At 32.2% G+C, this 22052-nt stretch overlaps 1 protein-coding gene across 11 annotated transcripts in view; it reads left to right on the top strand.

The window, feature by feature from the left end:
* Positions 1 to 22052, top strand: part of Mp (collagen XV/XVIII-type protein multiplexin) — an 895293-nt gene that overhangs the window by 710279 nt on the left and 162962 nt on the right. For 9 of the 11 annotated variants that reach the window (XM_089633234.1, XM_089633232.1, XM_089633230.1 and 6 more), the window contains 3 exons: positions 244 to 287; positions 16833 to 16940; positions 17566 to 17580. In XM_089633234.1, the coding sequence (XP_089489360.1) occupies positions 244 to 287; positions 16833 to 16940; positions 17566 to 17580 (167 nt within the window). The remainder of the gene's footprint in view (positions 1 to 243; positions 288 to 16832; positions 16941 to 17565; positions 17581 to 22052) is intronic. The other 2 variants (XM_089633231.1, XM_089633240.1) reach the window with 1 other exon arrangement.

The following is a 22052-nucleotide window of genomic DNA, read 5'->3' as shown; positions in this document are numbered from 1 at the left end:
TAATGATTTTTTATGGCCGGAATTGAATGGTATTGAACTGGAAAACGTTTACTTTCAACAAGACGGCGCTACGTGCCACACAAGCAACGAAACCATTGATCTTTTACGATTGAATATCAAAATAACACGTCTTATTGGAAAACCCTTTATATAATACACCTTTCTATATAGAAAGGTCGTTGACAGAAGCTATTGAAAAACAATTATCGTTTGATTAATTATATTCGTCTGATTTATTCGCAGATTACTCCAGAACGAGGGGAGAGAAGGGAGAGCGCGGACAAAGGGTAAGTTAAATTGCTGTCTTCTTTGTCTTCCATAAATCTTGGAATTTCATCCGACGCGACGGGCGACAACTTGTTCGCTATTGTGCGTTACCGCTTCTATGAGAAGTCACCAAAGTTAGCGGTTTTAAATTCATTCTGTTACGGAGGTAAATTCAATGTGTTATTATTTCCACTTTATATTCATGACTTTACTAAGCATGTTTAATCTAATGTGACATAACCTTGGTTTGTGATTTAGACGTAATGAGTAAATTTCGCGTGAAACATCAAAATATTTATATTTTAATCGATTTAATACGTATTAAATTAACATTACTTTATTAATTAATACACACCAACCCGTACAGATTTACAATCTTATATGTTCAGACGGCAAAAAGAATGACGAACGAAGTTTTATGCATGGTATCTGTAAAATATACAGTAGCGATGCACTCAACCGCAAATATAACACTGAAAATATCTAAGTTTCATTTGTTAACCTTTTTAGGATTGACGCGCTGCGGTGAACGTCAAATATATGTAATATATGAATTGACTCCTGCTGAATGTCAAAAAACTTAAAAAAAAAACAAAAACTTAAATAAACATTCCAGTTTTAATAATCTATTATGTAGCGCCTTTCCTTAGCCAGAATATGCTCGTACCTCGGTGAGATAGCATCTCTGTTTCTATCCAATCTCTTCTTCTCTTCTCTTAACTTTTCTCAGTGTTCAAATTTTGCGCCAATAGCTAGGCGTATGCGCACGCCATGAAATGACGCCTTCTTCTTCAATTGACACCATGTTATCTGGTTGCAATACCACGAATAAAATAAATATTCTGTTTCTTCTCCAAAAGCTTTTTACGAAATCTCAGATAATGTGTTTCAAAGCAGGCTTATTTCAGAGAGCATGCGGCATATTTCTCGGATCTTTCAACAATTTCTCTTAAAGAACCCTTAATGCCTAACCAAACCTAATCGAGAGAGACTCGAGATGTTAGAGAGCTTTCAACGGCTTAACCAAAAATATTGGAGCAATGTAATATATAACAAGGTCATTAAGTACCACCGTGCCAGTCCTGGTTTTAAAGAGATCGGGGTGAATCGTGAGTTGTAGCCATATGATTATGCGTCAGTTCAATATGCGACTATTGAAAAATACTTCGCGGCGATGACAAATACAAATCTCAAGCTCAGGAAACAACTGTAGCAGTCTCTGCAGCGACTGGAGGAATGGGGTTTCGAAGCTTAGAATACTAATGCAGATCCGTTCGACTTCCTGTCATCTGGTCAATGAAGAGGTACTCTTCATCCAGTTGCGGAAATTGAGAGGAGTAAAGAATTTTTTTTGGTCTTTCCCATTGGCTAACATTTCAACTGGCCCACCAAAGGAGGGACCTGTAAAAAAGGTAGCAATACCAGTTCATCATTTTCCGGCCCGATTTTTCTTTCCGGCCGAGGGGGGCAGACTCATTATGGACCTGTTTGTCTCTTTACCAGTTCATATAGTGTAGAAACATGTATCCATAGATGGGAAAGACAAATCGGCGGTATGTCATAATGCTTTCAGCTGACCTTAAATATTCCTCTGACGTAAGTGATTCCGCATTCTTGTCTGATTGACCAAGTGCTGGTTCATGTGAACAACTTCATAGGAATTTATTTACTAGTAACTCCCAAATAGACGAAAGTATTTTGGTTACCAGATCTGAAACAGAAAGCCATCAGTCTACCTAAACAGATCTAGTATATATCATAGACACTGATAGATACTACCACAAGCTCTCACCCACCGCAAACACTTCAACTGGAGCTGAATTTGTGGAAAAATGAGGCTACGATGAATCATTTCAAGGATGGTCCGATAAAAAATGAGATTTTAAGGACCAACTGGCAATTTTCAAAGTTCAATGGTGTTCTTCCAACCACGTTAATTACAGAGATCCAATGGGAGCTCAGTTGGCAAAGTTCCTTGCATGTATCAAAATATTGTTAAATTAAGCTTCTAGCTCTAGAGATAATCATCTATTTCAAATAATGAAAATAGAATGTTATTGGCTCCAGACTAATAATCCAGAAATTAAAACCTTTTTAGAAGACAAGAGACGAGAGGTACTCAATATTGATAACCTGTTGTTATCCACATCAGGTCCAACAAAAGCAGTTTCTAGGACAATTATCGGTGGATGGCTTAATACAATACTTAGGGATGCTTGTATTGAGGCCTCTGGGCACTACGTCCGCAGTGGCTTAACTTCGTTGGTTTATAAACTGTCCAATAGTGGAAATTGGTAGAGTGAAAAAACCTTCGAAAAATATTATAAAAATAAATAAGACAGTCCAATATTCAGGAGCTGGAGACGTCATTCTTTACAAACCTTTTCAGACCAATCAGGGGGGCAGATCTCCAAGGTCCTCGATTTCTGGAATCAGAAAGAGAAACCATCGGAGTGAGGGCAGACCTCTAGCTGACGCTTATATTTAGGAGCTGGAGACGTCATTCTTGACAAACGTTTCAAACCAATCATTCACCCGAGGGGGGCTGACACCTAAAAGTTCTCCATTTCTGAAATCAGAAGGCGAAGCCACAATTCACCTTCGACTACCATAATACGGACATGTGTCTAGTGTGGTAGTCGAAAAGCATGTAAAAAACTGTATTCAAATATATTTTTATGAATAAAGAAAAAAAAAAGAAGCGATCGGTGTAAGGACAGACCTCCAGCCGACGATTCTACATGAACACTACCACTAGACGATAACAGACAATTATCACCAAGGACTTTTCTGGATAAAGAATGGCCCTACCTAATATTTGAGTTTTTCCTACCATTTCAACTCCTATTATGTTGCCTTCCTTATCCAGTCTGATGAGACTACAATTGAAGGAGACGGCGTTGCTTCATCGCGTTCGTATACGCTTAGCTGTTGGCGGCAGTGGTTGATTTCATAGAGGGACGAAATTTGAATTTAAAAAATTTAAGACGAGAAAAGAAGCCGAAATTGGATAGAAACAGATATGCCATCTCACCAAGGAATATTCTGGTTAAGGAAGGCAGCATAAGAGTTTTGATGGTAAGTAAAACTCCATTTTTTGTTAGGAAATTACACAAATTACAATTGCATCGTTGATATTATTTCCCCCACAAATCACACAAAATGCATTTATTACGCCTTTTTAAATAAATTAAAAAAATATACTTCTAATTCGCTACACACAGTAACATTAATATACATATCGCTTTAAATGTCCCTTCCGTAGCCTCAGGAAAAAATATTTGCTTTTCCACAATTAACACTTCACAAATTATGGATACAGAATCGCAAGTCTTGTCAACTCAAGTCAGGACCTTAAAGTCTTGATGATTTTTTTCAGTCATTACGCGAGTAATATTTTGTATTAATATGTATTGTGTTGTAATTGGACTTGGGTCCGTTAGTAAACAAGTAAAGATATATATTCAAACAATGCAACAACACCGCTTTAAGCACTGAAACTAAATGAGTAAGCCGTAAGAGTTAATAAAAAACATTATATCTTAATATTCAGTGTTTAGACTTAAGTCCAGACAATGTATCCCACGGTCCAGAATCAAATACGGATTTCCTGTTTGAAAGCTCGACGAAATGGACTAATCAGGTTCTATTATGCGATCGATTTCCGGGACAGGCTTACTTGAGCTTCGCCAACCTACGTGTGCCTTTGGCCTCAGTTAGCAAACCAAATGGGGTCAGACGAGAGTCTTCGCACTCGGAAATTATAATCAAGTCTCTCGCTGTAATCTCAAAGACGTGCAGAGATCATAAAATTCGGATAAATTATGCTCTATGTAAATTTTCTCTTTTGGTGGGCTTTCTTTAATTCTTAAAACTACAACGATGTTGTGTTTGATCTACCAAAATCTCAACCAAAGTACATTATAAAGAAAAAATAGCTTTTCCTCACCAAAAAGTGATAAGGCTGTCGTGTGTTGTGAAGGAATACATGGTCAATTAATAAAGTCAAGTAAGTAATAAAATATTGCATATACTAAAAAGAAAATAAGTAAAATAAAAGCAAAATTTATCGATAGCAGCAAAAATGATTATTTAAATAATAACAAATAATTCTTCATTCTCTTAAATAGTGAATTTAGGTTATTTTTTAATTTAAGCTTGAATTCATGAAAGTTTTAGATAATTTTTAGATTCAAAGAAGGGTTGTTAAAAGAAGTTATTACTCTGTACGTCTTTTGAATACGATTAGTGTTAATTTTATTTAAAAAAAATCAAATGTTAGATTTTTTTTTAAATTGGGGAAAATTCTTTGTTCAACACTATATCGAATTCCTTAAGTATTTTCTCCGTCGATATTTTTTATTTTACTTTTAAAAATTGGTCTCATTGCTTTATTCTGGATTATTTTAAGCTACCTACATATGATATGGAATAAGATATGGAATATTTGAACAAAAATAGACAAACCAACCTTGTAATAACCATAGTCCCACACTCATAATAATAATGGCAATTTGATCCTGCCAGTATAAGAAGTAGTAAAAATCAGCGCTGTATGAAAGCCCGGATAATATGAGTTAGGTTTCACTGTCTAACGGGAAAAGCAATCATCATTCTTATTCTACCCGGAACACAGAAGCCAATCCTGCCGACTCCGCATTATGATTGTAGGCATCCCTAGAGAATGCATTTTTACTCATAATATTATTTGCCCGTCTTACCAAGGTATTATGCTTTTATTGTTTATGGTTAAGGCGACACAAGACTCTACGTCACTCTAGTTTGGTTTTATCCAACAGACCAAAACGTAAATCGGGAGAAATAGCGCTTCAAAGTTTTTTTTACGAAAAACATATATAAAATGAAATAAGCTCAATTGTTTGGCTAGCAATCAATGGTTTGGATGTTTGTATACATTTATATGAAATGTAACTTAAAGGCCGGTTTAAAAATGAGAGGCCTTTTGGCCAACGTGTGGAAGTTGGACAAAAGCGCTCGGAATGTTTCTTTGATTTTGATGGACTTAAGAGAAACTTCGTTTCGAAAAAAAATAAAAAAATTCAGTTGCATCGTATAAATAAATTCTTACTTGAGAACAACTGCATACTTAACTCAATTAGGCCAAAAATGGTCTGTTGGACAAAAACGAACTAGAGCGACGTCTAGTGACGGGGGTTCATTGGAGGCTGTCGGTTAATTAATTCCGAAGAATTCGTAACAAATTTTCTAGGCTTGCTAGAGAAAATTAAACCATTATGCTGGGGTGCGTTCAAAATATTGTTTTTACACAACTTTATCATTTATTTCGTTAAAATTCCCACTTTATTTTAGAAATTTTCTTGGGCAAATCTACCGTAGATTTTTCCAATACACCAGGAAGCATAGCACGGACGATCCATAAGGCCTAGTGTCAATTCAATATTGACTATATTCGTGATATATGGTCAGTTAGCAAGATTCTCTAGCACAGTCGACGATTGATAAGAAATTCCGACCGACGATAGACAAAAAAAAAACCGCCAAATCTAACGCGGCTTCTTGGCAGTCAGTTAAATTTGGGGGTTGGTATCCACAACCCTTTTAGAAAAATTGTTCTTTATTCAAAATTACCGGTTTATTAGTAAACGTACGCTGAATAATGAAGCACGTAGGATTTAAAGACGCCATTTATGCGGCCAATTAAATCCGTTCTAACTTGGAGAGATGAAAATCTGATACTTGTTTTGTATATATAAAATTTAAAAATACTAATAAATTGACAATGTCGAATTTAAAGAAAAACTTAAATGTACAATGACAGTCCGCTGTTCTTTTGGACGCTAAAAAGGTAGTTAATTATTTCATGAGGTCTTTAGTTATGACTAACAACTTTTGATCCTTTATGATGGAACGGAATCAATTGATCGCATCTACATTGTCCTTGGATCTTGCATACGATTTCTTTCAACTCTAACGATTTTTTGGAATGTATTACAATTATTTGGAAGTGTCTATTGTAAACTTTTGAATGCAGATACAAAGCATAGTGTTGCCATTTTCTAACACTGCTTAAATCATATACCTCACAGTATTACATAAAAACATATAACGACATTCACGAGTTCATCTCAGTTTGTGCCGTAAAGTACACAAAAATATTATAGTTCTATTGATGTACCGTGTACTAGAAGGCACAAAAATACCCAAGGGGTTAAATTTTAAATTATATTATTATTCGAACAGTGTGAATAATTTGGTGTATGGACGCTATACCATCACGCTTTATCAAAAATTTAACTTCCACGAGGATATTACGAATTCGAAAGAGTCGGACATGAGAACCCACTTAAGGTAGTTGTCTATATCGAAATCTAAATGATGGGAATCAGTACCCACTGTCAGTGGATGTATAGGCTACGGTAATATAATCGCAACTACTGCCTGTCGTATTATGTCAGTTAACCCTGATCGATATGGCGCTGAAATGCTTTGACTGAGGGTTGAATTGAATTTGCACGTATTGCTGTATCCTGTGATGAGTTGCATTTGTGGACAAAACTTTACGGAAGAGAAAATAATATTTTCTCTAGAACAGGGTATACAATCTTACTAGGAACTTACGCTGTATTGAAGTATCAGTTGTATAAAAAAAATATTTCGGAGGTAAGGCTAAACTAATTAAATAAACTGAATGATCTTTTTCATCAGAAGGAGTGGAATCAGTGAACAAAAACTCAATAGAAGTGCGATTTATACCCATTCCACTCCTAGCCTTTTCAACTCTTTGGCACCATAATTTCAATATTTTAAAATGTTTGTTGTATTTCACCCCATGTAAAGGAGAATAATTGATCTTATTTCGGGCTCACGACATATTTATACCGGTATATTATCTCTTTAGTGAATTCTTTACAAATCAGTTCCAATGTTGAAAATGGCAATCAAAATAATTTTCTGTTAGAAAATATTATGTTACATGTAACATGTGGATACTTCATTGCTTGTCAGAATTCTTCACGCAATCAGTTCTAATTAAATCAAAGCAAATTCGTGTTATTGAACCAAAGTTCGCAGGACGCACAGACAACCGAAATTATTATTTCTGATTAGGTATCTTGTATGAGTTACCTTTTCATCTTTTTTAAAGGATAAAATAAGTTTTATGTAATACTAATATTTTTTTTTAAAATACGCTATTTGCGCTCGAAATTTCTAAAGAGCCCCTCAAAACAAGATCAAAAAACGTAAAAATTACAAAACGATAAAAGACGAAACATGCGATATAGTATTGTATGGAATACAATAAATACTCGTTTATCGGTTATTATTATTACCTATGATCTATCAAGGCCATCGAAGTCATTTAGGTGTATAAAAATGACAAATGATGTTCAGAATTCGACACGTTTTGCATGAAAAAGTTTCCAAGGAAAAAACAGTAAATACGTGTACCTATTATCATAAAACACGTTCTATTTTGAACTTCTGATGATTAGCTTTGGTGAATTTGTCAACTGGAGTTATATCTTAATATTGATTCCCACGAGTGGGGAAACTTTCTGGTTACCAACTGTCGACTAGCAACTGTACATATACTGAGAAAATAATGAAAAAAGTTTGATTGCTTCACTTTGAAGTTGAAAGGACTGCTCTTGCAACGATATTACAATATTTATAAAATGTCCGTGACGTTTTTTAAAGGTTAAGCGTACAAATATTCAACGCCATTTTGCAGTATTAGAGAAGCATTTTCATTGTAATTGTTTTTTAAAACCAGCGAAACGAAAATGAAACAGCATAAAATATACGTATTCACTAGAGCGATCGGTGTGTATATATATATTATATGTATACATATATATGAATATAATTAATTTCATTCCATTAGTTTTAGCATACGTATCGCACTATCAGCATGTGTTTATCATTTACTAATCAAACATGCTAATTTGTGTTGCGGGGATTTTTTTGAGTGAATCTTTCATAACACAAGATTGAACTGATTGTGTCATAAATTCAGTCAAGCGATAATATACCTACCTATTATATATATTTTAACAGAAAATTATTATTGTTATTTTGAAATTAGAATTTAAGAATTCAGACAAACCGATCTTTCGTGATCATTCAGCTTCAGAAATCGTACAAATATAATATACCGTTATTTTTTTACCAAATAATAATTTTATTTATTTATTTTATTTTTTATTTATTTAACGCCCAGAGGGTTTTTACATGGTTGGTAGTATAATTTTAATTTGACAGATACTTTGAAACATAAAAAATAAGAATAAAATTACATTTGATAAAAGCCATGCAACAAGTCATACAAACACAAGAAACAAAAACAGAAAATTACAGCTATTTGTAGGTTTACATTGTGTGTTTGGGAGTATTGTTGAAATAAATGTTTTAAATGATCCACAAAACTTGCCAAGTTGGTATTGAATATTTCAACATCACCCAAGTAATGATTTTCCATGGTGTGAAGTCGTTGTATCGGAGAGTGGGCAATGTAGTTACGCTTATGTGTGCTGCTGTAGAATATTGTATTTTTTCGTGTTGTTACTGTGGGTGTATGTATGTTTATATGTTGCAAGAGTTCACAACAGTCGATTTTAGAGTTAAGTATTTTGAATAAGAACGTTAAATCGTTTATTTTACGTCTATCTTCTAATGTGTGTATTTTTAGAGTATTTAATAAGAAATTGTATTTTAAGTCTTTGACTAAATAATCTATAATTCAGTATTTAAATGGATTTGCTCCTATATCCCCCTATCACCAAGTTTTGCTTTTCCCTTGTCTAATCTTAAAAGTAAGTATTTATTCATATATTTAAATAATTATGAATAAAAGTAATTATATATACATATATTTATAAATGTATATAAATAAAATAAATAGATAAATTTATTATATTTCTATTTCTATTAATAGTATTGCCATAGTATGCCAAAAACAGCTCCAGTTAATTCAACACTGTAATATGGATTTGAAGAACGCAGCAAACCTGAATGTTGCGGGTAGTTCAGGTTACAGCAGTCGTAATGTGTATGTTTTAAATTCATATAGTACCTACCATACTATGATGACAAAACAATTTTTAAATAATAATTGTCGGTTGTTGCTGACATTATCGTCGTAATACATTTAAAAAATAATTATATTTTAAAAATGATATCTTACTACTCAAAACAATTGCTTATCAACGGCCGGAAATTACTTCTCTCCTCTTAGTAATAATGCTTTGAATTATTTTTAGCAACCGAGAAAGCTTTGTTATGCAAAATGAACATCCTTTTTTCTGTTATTAAAAAATCTTTTGTTCGAAATTAAATCTCCGAAATACTTTTGTATCATTTACCACATTTTGTACTTTAAACTTAATATGAACCGCCCCGTACTCGACGATCTCGTTATAAAATATTATCACACAAAATACAGGAGCAACAATATGTTATTAATTGACTGGTCATCGGCTGAGTTGGCATCGTGTTTGGGTCTCACCCAGGCGTATTGTGTTCAATTTCTCGGCTGGCTAAGTCCTCCATCACAACACAAGCAACATTTTCCGCTCACTGTGGTGGTAGTAGGAGTTTTTCAAATATTTTCAGGTTATTCGTAACCCGGGAATATTTGTCATTCATTTAAAAGATTAAAGAAAAAAAATATATATACATTAAAAAATTATCAATAATGGAAACCATGTCATATGAGCAGAAATGTAGTTGATGACGTAATACTGATTTAGTCATCAAACAGAATCATTATTACCAAAATAACGATACTTCAATAATTTTGTCATGAATTGCTGAAATGTCACTTATCAATGACTATTAACAGCTATTCCCATATTTGTGATTTTAATGGGATGTAAAATCAACCGGGCTCGTTAAATTTTGTGAATTTACATAAATGGTGACACAAAAGCTATCAGTATGAACGTGTTGTTATAGAAGTTCACATAACTAGCTTTACTACCCGGTTTCGCCAGAGTTTTAAAAATTTGTATAGCGACATTTTTTATTGAACGATTTGGAACAAATGAAAAGTTCTGAATATTTTCACAAAGCTCGCCGTTTGGAAGTTTTTCGTGGGTGTCATATTAAATAAAAAATCCGTGTCACTTAACGGTAATGTTATTTAATAATTTTCAATAATAATAATAAAATTATTATTTACAATACTTTCCCACTTTCAATTGGGGTTTTCACAGTCTCACTGGCTCCAGACGTTTTGGACCAATTGGGACTCTTATGCGGTATTCTCGTATAAAATTTATATATTTTTTAGACGGTTAATATTTATTTTATTAAATTGTAGACTGAAATAATGTGTTTGTTGGGTCTACCAATATTGTTAAAAATATATTATTTTTGGTTGTGCGTCCGTCAGTATTGTGCAATTAACTTGAATGATTACAAATCAAGAATAAAAACCTGGCTGAGAGAGATTAATGAAAAAACTCTGAACTAAACGTTAAAAACGACATAGAAAACTAATAAAACAGAAATGAATAACTTATATATATTTAACATCATATTTTGTATGTAGAATGTTTGAATAGTCGCCATAATAAAAAAAAACTCTAAAATTAGGATTTGCCTTGAATTTGAACTATTTATATAGACGCCTACTTACAACATCACTATTATTTTAATTGTCATTCGTCAACTGATATGTCGAAAATTCAGACAATCCGTGAATTGTGACGGGTCTGCTTTAGATATAAATTATAAACGTCAAAACGTTAACCTGTCGACAGGATCAACATTTTTGAAGCACATAAATGTCATAAGGCAATTTGTGTTAATTTGGCAATTTCCTCAGTGGCGCTTTTGTCACAATGCTAAATAATATACAAAATAATAATAAATGTTGAAACGTGAACCTGCCGAAAAGAATAAAAGTAGAAATATTATATTTTTATAGAAGGAAGCAAACACTTTGCTTCCTTATAAAAAGCCAGAAATAAAGCCCGCTTTTTATACTTATAATAACTAAGGAAAATATTTAATTAACACTGAAGATATTGATGATAAACTTAGCCACTCGGGCATATATAAACTTAATTGTAATGATTGTTCTGCTTTTTATATCGGAAAAACGGCGCGGAACGTAAACATAAGAATAAAATAACACCTGAGGTGATTTAAGATTTTCACGGCCAAAAGTATTTTTGTTATTTGTTTTTGGGGTGTTATGCCGTGTTGCGCTAACTCCTTCTTTAGCCAACGTTTCGGACAGCATTGCAGTGTCCATCATCAGGGCAGATGTGTTATTTGAGGTTGTATTAAAATGTGAGCTTATGTATGAGGTTGTGATACCATAGCAGCTGGCAACACGGTATCACAACCTCATAATGCTGTCCGAAACGTTGGCTAAAGAAGGAGTTAGCGCAACACGGCATAACACCCCAAAAACAAATAACAAAAACACCTGAGGTGTTTAATTAAAAATACTTTTTCAGAATTCGCGAATCATCTACTAGAAACTAACCATTCAATAATAAATCAAATATAATCAACAATCAAATCAATTTAACTTATAGTCCAATATTTAATTTATTCCGTTAACCTCTGATAAAACTGTTTCCTCCCTTCCCCCTCCCTACCTACCCATCCTGTAATCAGTCTACATCCTTTCTCGTTCTAGCACTAATAAGGTGTCTGCTCTTTTATTTCTATCTCTTTCACTCGTGTCTGTTATTTTATTTCTATCTCCTTCACTCATTGTTTTATTTTCTTCTATATATATATATATGTGTCTGTATGAAAATAACTTAAGTTGATATAATAAGCCCTGACGAAGCTTGAGCTAAGCGAAACCTGGTTGGCTGTTAATATTAATTCATAATAAAAGTGGTGTTTTACAAAGTGTATTTTTTTCATTTAATATAGAAATATTATAATTAATCTCAAATTATAGTTCAGTAATAGAAGTTGTTATAAATACAATAACGAGAAAAAATAAAATAAAAAAATACTTTTTTTTAATTTTTCCGTTGATTTTTAAGGGGCTGCTCCAGTATTATAATAAAACAACGCGAAAAGGGTGATCGTAATTATTTAATGATTAAGCAATCTATTTTTTTTCTATGTTCTTTATTATTTTTTCTGATGATCATTAATGATTTGTGTGCTGAAAAAGACCTTAATTTAAAAAGTCTTTTTTATTTGAATAATTTAATGTTAAAGTGGAACCTATATATTCAAAGCGCACATAATATATGTACATTTATATCTTATTTGGATACACGTGAATCTTATTAAGGTCTTTGTTATTTTGAGAACGGTTCAACAAAGTGTCATGCATTGTTTTAATATATTTTGTATATAGGAAGCATTCCATTGTATGAATTGTTAATCATTTTTGGACTGATTCCATTTTACATTTTTAGGAATTAGAATAAATATTTCATAGATCAAAACTAATTTATTCAGAATATTTGAAGCTTTCGTGTTTTTATGTTGGTATGTTGCAGTTATTTTCCATAGAAACCCAACAATATTTAGAAGTAAATATAAGGATGGATTTTGCCAATGAATTTGAACAATTCATCAGATTTCAACGTTCATTTTTGGGTTCTGTGAAAGTCTTATCTAAGTTCTGTTATTATATCATTATAGATTAGTTGCTTGACAGAACTGAAATAATAACAGAACTTAAAAATATTTTTCACAGAAATTTAAAATTAACTTTTAAAATTCTCAGAAAAAACATGTCCTAAGTAAATTACGTATTTTTTGAATTTGTTAAAAATATTTTCACAGACCCTTGAAAAAAACCTTGTTTAAATTTACTTTACACGAATCAAGCCAGCATCGTCCACTGTGCATCATTCACTAATAAACAATTAAATTCAGTTTCCGGTCTGTCTGTGAGTGATTTTAACTCTTGTTCAATAAAGTTAGATTATTATTTTAGTGTGTTTGAACTGATTGTGTCAAAAATTCAGAAAAACGATAATATACCTGCCTTCCTGTAAAATAATCTTTAAACAAATTTTTTTTTATTGGTGCCCTTTTTTACTCATTTAAAGTACGCTCTAGCGTATTTAAATCGCACTTTATGGAACGCGCGTTTTTTAAAGTTACCATGGCAACATCAACAAATCAACAAAATGTGAAGTCTAAATGTCAACTTTTAACTAAGTCGATGCTTTGTACTGTTCCGACATTTTCTGGAGGTAAGCAAGCACAACTCGTTCATCTACATCTACTACGTTTTGCTGCTCCATCCATTTTATGAACCTTTCATATTCTTTTTTATAAACGTCTTTGGATTTTTCACGTATTAACCGCGATTCTGCTTTGGTATTTGAATTATGAATGTTAGAACTCATTTTACAACACACAATAACTAGTAAAAACTGTGATGTCAACTATTAATCTTATGTGACAGATTGCAAATTAATGTTTGTGTTTTTCATTTCCATGACAACAAGATACTGTGATGTCACATCACGAATTCATTAATAGTTCTTATTTCCAAATTTTTAATAATAATATCAATATTTATGTTTTCAAAGTGTACCAATAAAAAAAATAGCGTAAAGTATTCGTGGATAACTGGTCTTTAAAACACATGCTTTATTTCGAGCACTCGGCTACGCCGTCGTGCTCGAAAAATCGCGCGTCTTTTTAAAGACCTGTTTATCCACTTATACTTTAATATACTAATTTTAATTATTAAAATTGGAACTTACGTTTTAAAAATTCAGAGAATCGGTACCTACGGATCCATAAATTAGCACTATTTCTTTGTATCATTCATGATCATTCTGCAGCAATTTCCTTGTTCTGATGTGTTTTTATATAAACTTTCAGCTTTAGAAATCGTACAAATATAATCCCGTTATTAATTATATAACCCGTTATATAATATCTCGTTTTTTTGTACTAAATAATAAAGACTAAATAATCTGAAATTCAGTATTACTCCTATCACCAATGTTTTTTTTTCCCTTGTCTATAAAGTAATTATTTATTTACTGGTTAAATTGTTACTTTTAACTATGCTTAATTATTAAAGCTACACTGATGATTATTTAATTCTTAAATTATCAGATCGTTGCACGGTGGACGTTTGCCGATCATTTCTACTGTTCTATTGAAAGGACCTCTCCATCACCAACAAAACAAAATAAGTCATAAATGTGCAGTAAATTTTATAGTGCCAATTTTGCTCATTCAAAAACATACAAAAGTTCTTCTCTAGAAACCTCGGGAGTTCCCCAAGGATCTGACCTTGGCCCCCGCTTATTTCATATTTTTATGAATGATTTTACATTTTTTTTGTAATGCTGCATATGTTTCCAAGAACTGGTAACTGACATAGATAGTGGATTTAGTTAAAGTTGTAATGATATAGGGTTTAACCGTTTTACTGTGCTAGATACAGAGCATCAAGCAAATAACAAGATGGCGTGATTGAATGTGGATACAGGTATTAGTGCCAAAATAAAACCACTCGTACCTTACGTTTCATCTCTTCTGCTCACGAAACGTCTTTAACCTTTATTTAGTTCCAATTCTCCAGAACAATTTCAAAAATATGAAGGTAGGTGGTTTGATAGCTCATGTATCAATGATGTAAAACCCGTTTACTTACCAATATAAAGCCGCCCCAGACTGAAACACATTAACTCGTAATAAGTACCACTCATTAATGTACAATTAAAATCTCGCCATACAAATACAGGTGAATTGAATTTGATTCAATTCGGCATAAAATACAGACTTTCACAAGCCATTGAATGACGAAGAATGAAATTCTTTTCCCGGGTACAATATCACTTAGAATTGCTTAATTAAATTCAAAATAGAACAGAAATATAAATGAAAAAGTACGCAGGTTAAATCATGAATTATACGTAGGGTTTTTGGAGTTAGATTTTTTGCCACTCTTAAAAAAAATGCATTTATTCCACACAGAAGGCCTTTAAGAAAAATAATTTCCCACAAGGCCTATCTTATCTCATATTTGGGGATTCTGTGTGGAAAGTCTTTTTGTGGAAAGAAAGGACTGAACCTGTATACATGTTGTAGAAGGGAATAAACAAAAAGGCCGGAAAACCACTCCACAGTCGAGCTGTTGAAATTTAAACGAGTATACGTTAACTGTGTACAAAGGTTTACACGCGTTTAGCGTTTTCCCGATATCCATAAAAGTTCATTTTATATAAAATCAGCATTAAAAAAGACTAAAATTTGAATTTTTTTCTTAAGAAAATGTATAACAAAGTGAGGTTCTATAAATATCATCAAGTGTGGCAATACTCTTTAAATGTTTGTTAGGTCGAATGAGAATATTTTATAACAAAAATTTTAATAATGTATTCATCTAACTAAATGGTAATAAATTACTAGTCGTTAAAACTAAAGAAAAGTATTCTTTTTTATGTTAAATGATGACACAAAGCAACGTTTGATTATTTGATTATTAAATAAAATGGTGCCACATATTTATTTTAAAATACAGAAGATGTATTTGCAACTGTTTGAAATCTAGAATTTCGATAAATCAATATTGCAATTCATTCAGATTTCAGTTAGGTATTTGTAAAAAGTCCAGTTGAATCAGTTATAATCCAGTTGAATTAATTATAAGTACTCACATAATATATCTGAAATATTTTTTGTGTAAGTAACACCTTACAGGTTGTCTTCGGTCCGTACTTACCAAGGGGTTCGTTGATACAGGTATTAGAGGCCGCCCGAGCTTATAAAAAAATCTAGTCGTAAGAACGACCTGTTCTCATGCTGCCGTCATCAACGTAATTGGATTCTGTTCCACTATTGCCTCAATGTCATATTTGGTCTAATCAAGTGTAGGTAAGGTTAGGTCAGATTAGGGCAGGTTACGTTAGGTTAGGTTGGGTCAATAACTATAAACGGATTTTATTCCACTTTCGATTTAATTTCTCATTGGTTAATTAATCACAAGACGTTGACAAACGATTTATACATTAGTTCAATGTACTAGGTCGCTATCTTTTTAAGACTAAAGAAAATACACAAAGTTTTATTTACCTGCGATGACATCGAGGGCATTATAAGTAATAATGGTGGCATCAAGAAATTGATGCATTTGAGTGATTTTGAGTTTCATGCGCTTTGCGTCTAAGACACTTTTGGACTGTTTAACGGATTTAACGGATGTCACTTCACGGAGAAAACTTACTGATATGAAATACCGTTGATTTATTAAAAATCTGTTCAAATTATTCGTTTTCCTGTTAAAAATGGGACTGCGGGCCTATAACGAATGAATTAAAAGAGTTCGTAACAAATTATCTGTCAAAAGCAAATGTCTTACGGAGGAACCTGTGTTCATACAGATACTGATATTAATACTGACATACTGCATGCCATCATAATATCTATTGTGACTTCAAAAAAATTGTTTTTTTTTGTAACCGCGCCACCTGAGGATGCCTAATTGTCGTTTAAATTTCCAATACAAAACGGAATGAGATCCGTGAGATCCGCTGAGTTATTGTGGTGAATGGAAAATTTTTTTGGAAAGCAATTTTTTGTTGTTGTTTTTAAAATGATTATTTCAATATGATGTTTAATTCCAGGGTCTCCCAGGAGAGTCTATTCGCGGTCCACCAGGACCCCCCGGTCCTCCAGGCCAGCCAGGTGTCTCTCAGGATGGTCTAGCCAGCGGCTCAGGATTTGGAACCGATGTGAGTATCATCCTTACCTTTAAAGATTTATATATCTAAGTAAACAATTGAAAACTTTTAATATTAAAACAGATTCCTTTTTAGCACTACAATTTTTTTTCATTCATTTGTTATAATCACCAATATATCAGCAAATCTGAATAAAAGGCTTGAATTTCGAAAAAATACTGCTTAAAATGATTTTAAGAGTTAGAATGTTCAAATATCAGCACTTGTTTGTTCAGAACTGCAAACTTCGCCCCAGTTTGACGGAAATGATTTTAACACACTTGGAAATCTTTAAATAATCGCATTATGAGTTATCGATGTGTCAAATTACTTTAGCACGCCTCTGTCATTAAAATTTGAAATAGCTTCTATCAAAGGCAAATTGAAATTCTGACTGCAATGCACGAGACGGTGGCACAGGTACACTACCCTTGAAGTTACATACACCATTGCTTAACTATAACACACATTTCCCGTTACGTTTATTACCGTAATACTTTTGAACGATTAAAGTAAAAGCTTTATGCAAGCTGCTGAAACTTTTGCATATTAAAACCACTACCTTTTCATGCAACTATTCCCTGTGTTCCTTATGTCTAAAGTGTTTGAATTTTATTTCCATTGCTTTCGTCTTCAGAGGAGTAGAGTTAAGGTGAGTTCTGCTTACTATTCTTGTGGTTCTCAATCTGCAAAAAATAACTGGTATCTACATTCACCGTATATTATTTTTTATACTCATATCATTCGATCAAAACCTCTTTTATGGACGATAATCTTTATGAGTATGACATTTCTAACGTTCACCCAGTCTAAGGTAATCTTAAGAGGGTATATTTTACGCGTGCTGGAATTAAAAATGATGAAGTTAAAATGAATTGAATTAAAATGGGATGAATTGAACATGGGTTAAAATTGTACTTACTAATATAACTTACTAATTTGAGTCACAATTCAGAACAATTCGAATAGCAGTACCACCTACCGCCGCGTCCTATATCTTATGTGGCAGTGCCAGTCATTTTATGAACCGTGACGTCACACGCTTATCGGCTGGCCTCGCAAAATATTATCACTTTGACGGCTTATATTTTCGGTACTATTCAGTATTTCTGAAAAATTATAAAGTTCTATCCTTTGCATGCCGTAATTCATACATTTTTATATAATGTGAAATTACGTTGTAGGAGAGAAATCTCATTATAAGAAGATGTTATGTTTTGAATTTCGAATTTCAGCTCAAAAATTCACATTAGTAACAGTGTTATTTTATATATTTTTGTGGAATCCTGTATTACCACTTTATATGTTCTTATTATCGGAGTACATTGTATCTTTCGAATAAATGTTTATTTTCTGAATAATGTTTTTTTAATAAATATCTTACATGCTCGAGTCTAGTGATTATGTATTTCCCTTGGGCAAATACTTGGAGGATGTTCCTTGAAGGAAATAAATACATGCAATGGATAAGCAATATTAATCCACAATTTTCTCAAAAACTCTTAACAAATATAGACGAACGGTGGATGTACTTGATTCGGGTGAGCTTTTTCAAAATTGTATTTGTTTTCCTAAAAGTACTCATTTAGACATTGGTTTTCTGTAAATATAAAAAAAACATTCTATCTAACACCAGATAGAAAATTTCGAGGCATTTTTGGAAATTTAATTATTTTCTTTTACGAATCAAAAAGAAATTGTTCGTTCGGTAATGATTAAGCGCTCGACACGCGTTTTCACCCCGCGCCGTCGAGATAGATGTAATTGCGCGCTGAAGTTTTCATTAGGGGTTGTTTTAAGTCCTTAAACTCCGCCGAGTCTTCCTTCCTACAAAAAATATGGAAATCAGATGCAAGAAAACTTTCAACATCTTAACTTTAGAGATATGATTTCATCTTCATTTATGGTGTTCAGGCGGAAATTTTACGAAATTAATCCAAGTTAGTTTCACAATATAAAAAACAAATATTTCAAATTCATTATTTTTTTTACAGGAAAATAAATAATAATGTTATATTATATGTACTTATATAGGGTAGCCATTTTCTAACAGCTCTGAACAGTTTGACGCTATTAAGTATTTATCCTTATAAAACAATTAATTGTTCCTCATAATTCAATTCAACGCGTGATTAATTTAATGACGTGAGTATTTTCACAATTCATTTAAAATTCATAACGCACAGAATATTTTTATTTATAATAATAGATGTACATCGCCACGCGTTGCCGTTGCTCAGTTTTTATGTGCAGATAGAGAAACAATAGCTCGTTTTAAAATTTCCTGCAACAGATGGCGATGTTTTTACCTGACAAAGTGACAAAAAGTATGTTTTTACCTGCAATAGGTACATATATATAATATAAGTACAAATTGATATAAACACGCGTATTTGAATGCAAATTTGTGTCAAAATTTCCGAGCAATCGGGGAAGAACTTTCGGAGATTTAACATTTTTAGAGAAACGAATATTAACATTTTTATTTATATTGATTGTAACAATAATACATAGTAAATGGAATAATAACTTCTTGTTTTTAATGACTATATGTTAGAACCATTTACCTGTTGCGTAATTCATCATCATAAATTAGAAAAGATTTAAAGCACCGCTTCATAAGTTTAGTTGTTAGTGGGATTTTGAGATCCATTCGGCTTTGCATTTGTTTTTCTAGGGACAAAATTCACATTTTTTTTTATTATTCCGACAAGAAACGTCATTGTGGTCAAATTTATTTTTGACATAAATATTACTTGCAATTATAAATAGAAAACGTAGATACGTACCATAATTTCATGAATTTATGAAAATATTTAGCCTTAAAATGTATATTTCTCGCGCATGTATAATTTGTAATGTGAACAGGTCTCACAAATTGTCTAAAATCAATATTTACTTACTCCAGAATCCAACATCGATATTAGACATTTGCCGAACTCCCGACGCGTTTCAACATCATAATATTTGTCTATCATTTATAAGAGTCGTGTTAGTTTAATGAAACGTGAACAAACTAAAAAGCTGAGATACTATATAGGAATATATTGTACCTACTGCTAATCCGTGGTGCAAATACAAATATCATATATATGAGCGCTACCTTCAGATTATTAGAAACAATAATATTATCACTATTGTCGCGGAGGAGCTGAGTTCGCTCCCTGCTTAAAGCAACTTTTTTTTAAATAAAAGAAAAAATAATAATCAAAAACTATAATAATATAAGTGTAACGCCATCTAGTGAATTTCATCAAATACATTAAAATGAGCAAGCTAAAGAAAACCACCAAAAAAACACCATCTAGCGACTCTGATGATGACTACAACACAAATAAAATATTTAAATTCATGGAAAAAAAGTTTGAAGATTTATCGGAACAATTGATGAAATCTTTTAGAGAACAAATTAAAAATGAACTAAGAGATCTTAAGAAATCTCTAGAATTTTGTTGCAATAAAATTGATGAATATGAAGAAAATAATAAAAAGAAAGATACACTGATCAAACAACTGCAATCAGAAAACAACGAAATAAAACAGCAAATAAACAAACTGGAACAATTACACAAATAAAATAACATTGAGATACAAGGTATTCCTTTTAAAGAAAATGAAAACTTACCAAAAATAGTCAATAATATTATGGAAACCATCAAATGCGAAATGGAATCATCAAAAATAACAAATATATATCGTATCAGAAACAGAAACCCTTTAAACAAATATCCAGCCTTAATTGTATTATTCCAAAACAAAGAAACAAAAGACAAAATCATCGACCAAAAAAGAAAATATGGTGTCTTGTACACTAAAAATATAAATTTTCCGGAAGATAACAAAATTTTCATAAACGAACAATTAACGCAACTAAATAAACACATCCTGTTTCTGGCGAAATCCTCAAGACTCGGCTACAAATTCATCTGGGCGAAAAACGGTAACGTTATGATGAGAAAAGATGAAACAGCTCCAATCATCCATATAAGGCAGCCGAATGACATCCCTTCAGAATAAAGGACCATCTAACCGCATTGCATGTGAAAATTACTTATATCCATCAAAATGTCTGATGAAAATTTTTTGTATGAAAATTACATTTGTAAAAACACTAGTGAACTAAATAATCACTTTAAGGACGTCAACTTTTCAATTCTTAATATGAATATTAGAAGCTTAAGAAGGCACTTTGATGAGCTTTGTATTCTTCTCGATAGTCTTGATTTTTCTCCTAGTATTGTCATTTTAACAGAAACGCAAATGAAAGAAGTAATTCCCTATAACTTGCCAGGATATGTAACTATTTCATCCGAATGTAAACATACTGGTCACGATGGAATCACTTTATTTATAAAAAATTGTCTTAAAAAACCTGCCTTCGAAATTCTAGACTTTAAAACAGCTAACGCAATAAAATTAACATTTACCCATAGTAATTGCACTTATTTGCTATTAGCTATCTATAGATCACCTTCCTTAAATGAATCTCTATTCAATAATGAACTTAATTCACTTATAAAAATGACAAACAGAAATAACTTTAACTTTTCAATATTAACTGGTGATATTAATATAAACATTAATGAAAACAACAAAAGAACAAAATGTACAAATGAATACTTAGATTGTTTGTCTTATGCAGGATATCAATCATACATAAACTCACCAACAAGAGAAAATCTAAATAATTCCACGACTCTAGATCACATATTTATCAAAACACACAAACACATTATAACTAAATCTTCAACTCTAAAAACAAACATTACTGACCACTACCCAACATTCTACGGACACAACATCTTAAGGGCCTTCCTTACTAGCGATCTCAATCGTTGTATGAAGAATCATGAATTGTCAGATTCAAACGACAATCTAAGTTATTAATCGTCAAAATATCGATAATGTAGCCACGCTAGGCTATCATAAATACATTTTTCTGTCGAGATATATGTTTTTACTAACAATTTATTTTCGTTAAATACTATATAATGAACATCAAAGAATTCTCCTACTCATTCGGCTCTATGAGGTGGCCGTGAATGCACGCTTTCTACGGTCCGTCGTGTCAATATTTTTTCAAAGTTCGAAATTCCGCGTAATTATTACACTTCCATGAGACGT

The sequence above is a fragment of the Hesperophylax consimilis genome, chromosome 7 (genome assembly GCF_061612785.1).
Source record: "Hesperophylax consimilis isolate HC1 chromosome 7, BYU_Hcon_1.0, whole genome shotgun sequence".
In the NCBI taxonomy this organism is placed as follows: domain Eukaryota; kingdom Metazoa; phylum Arthropoda; class Insecta; order Trichoptera; family Limnephilidae; genus Hesperophylax; species Hesperophylax consimilis.
The sequence above is the reverse complement of the archived record's forward strand: the minus strand, read 5'-3'. Positions and strand labels throughout refer to the sequence as shown.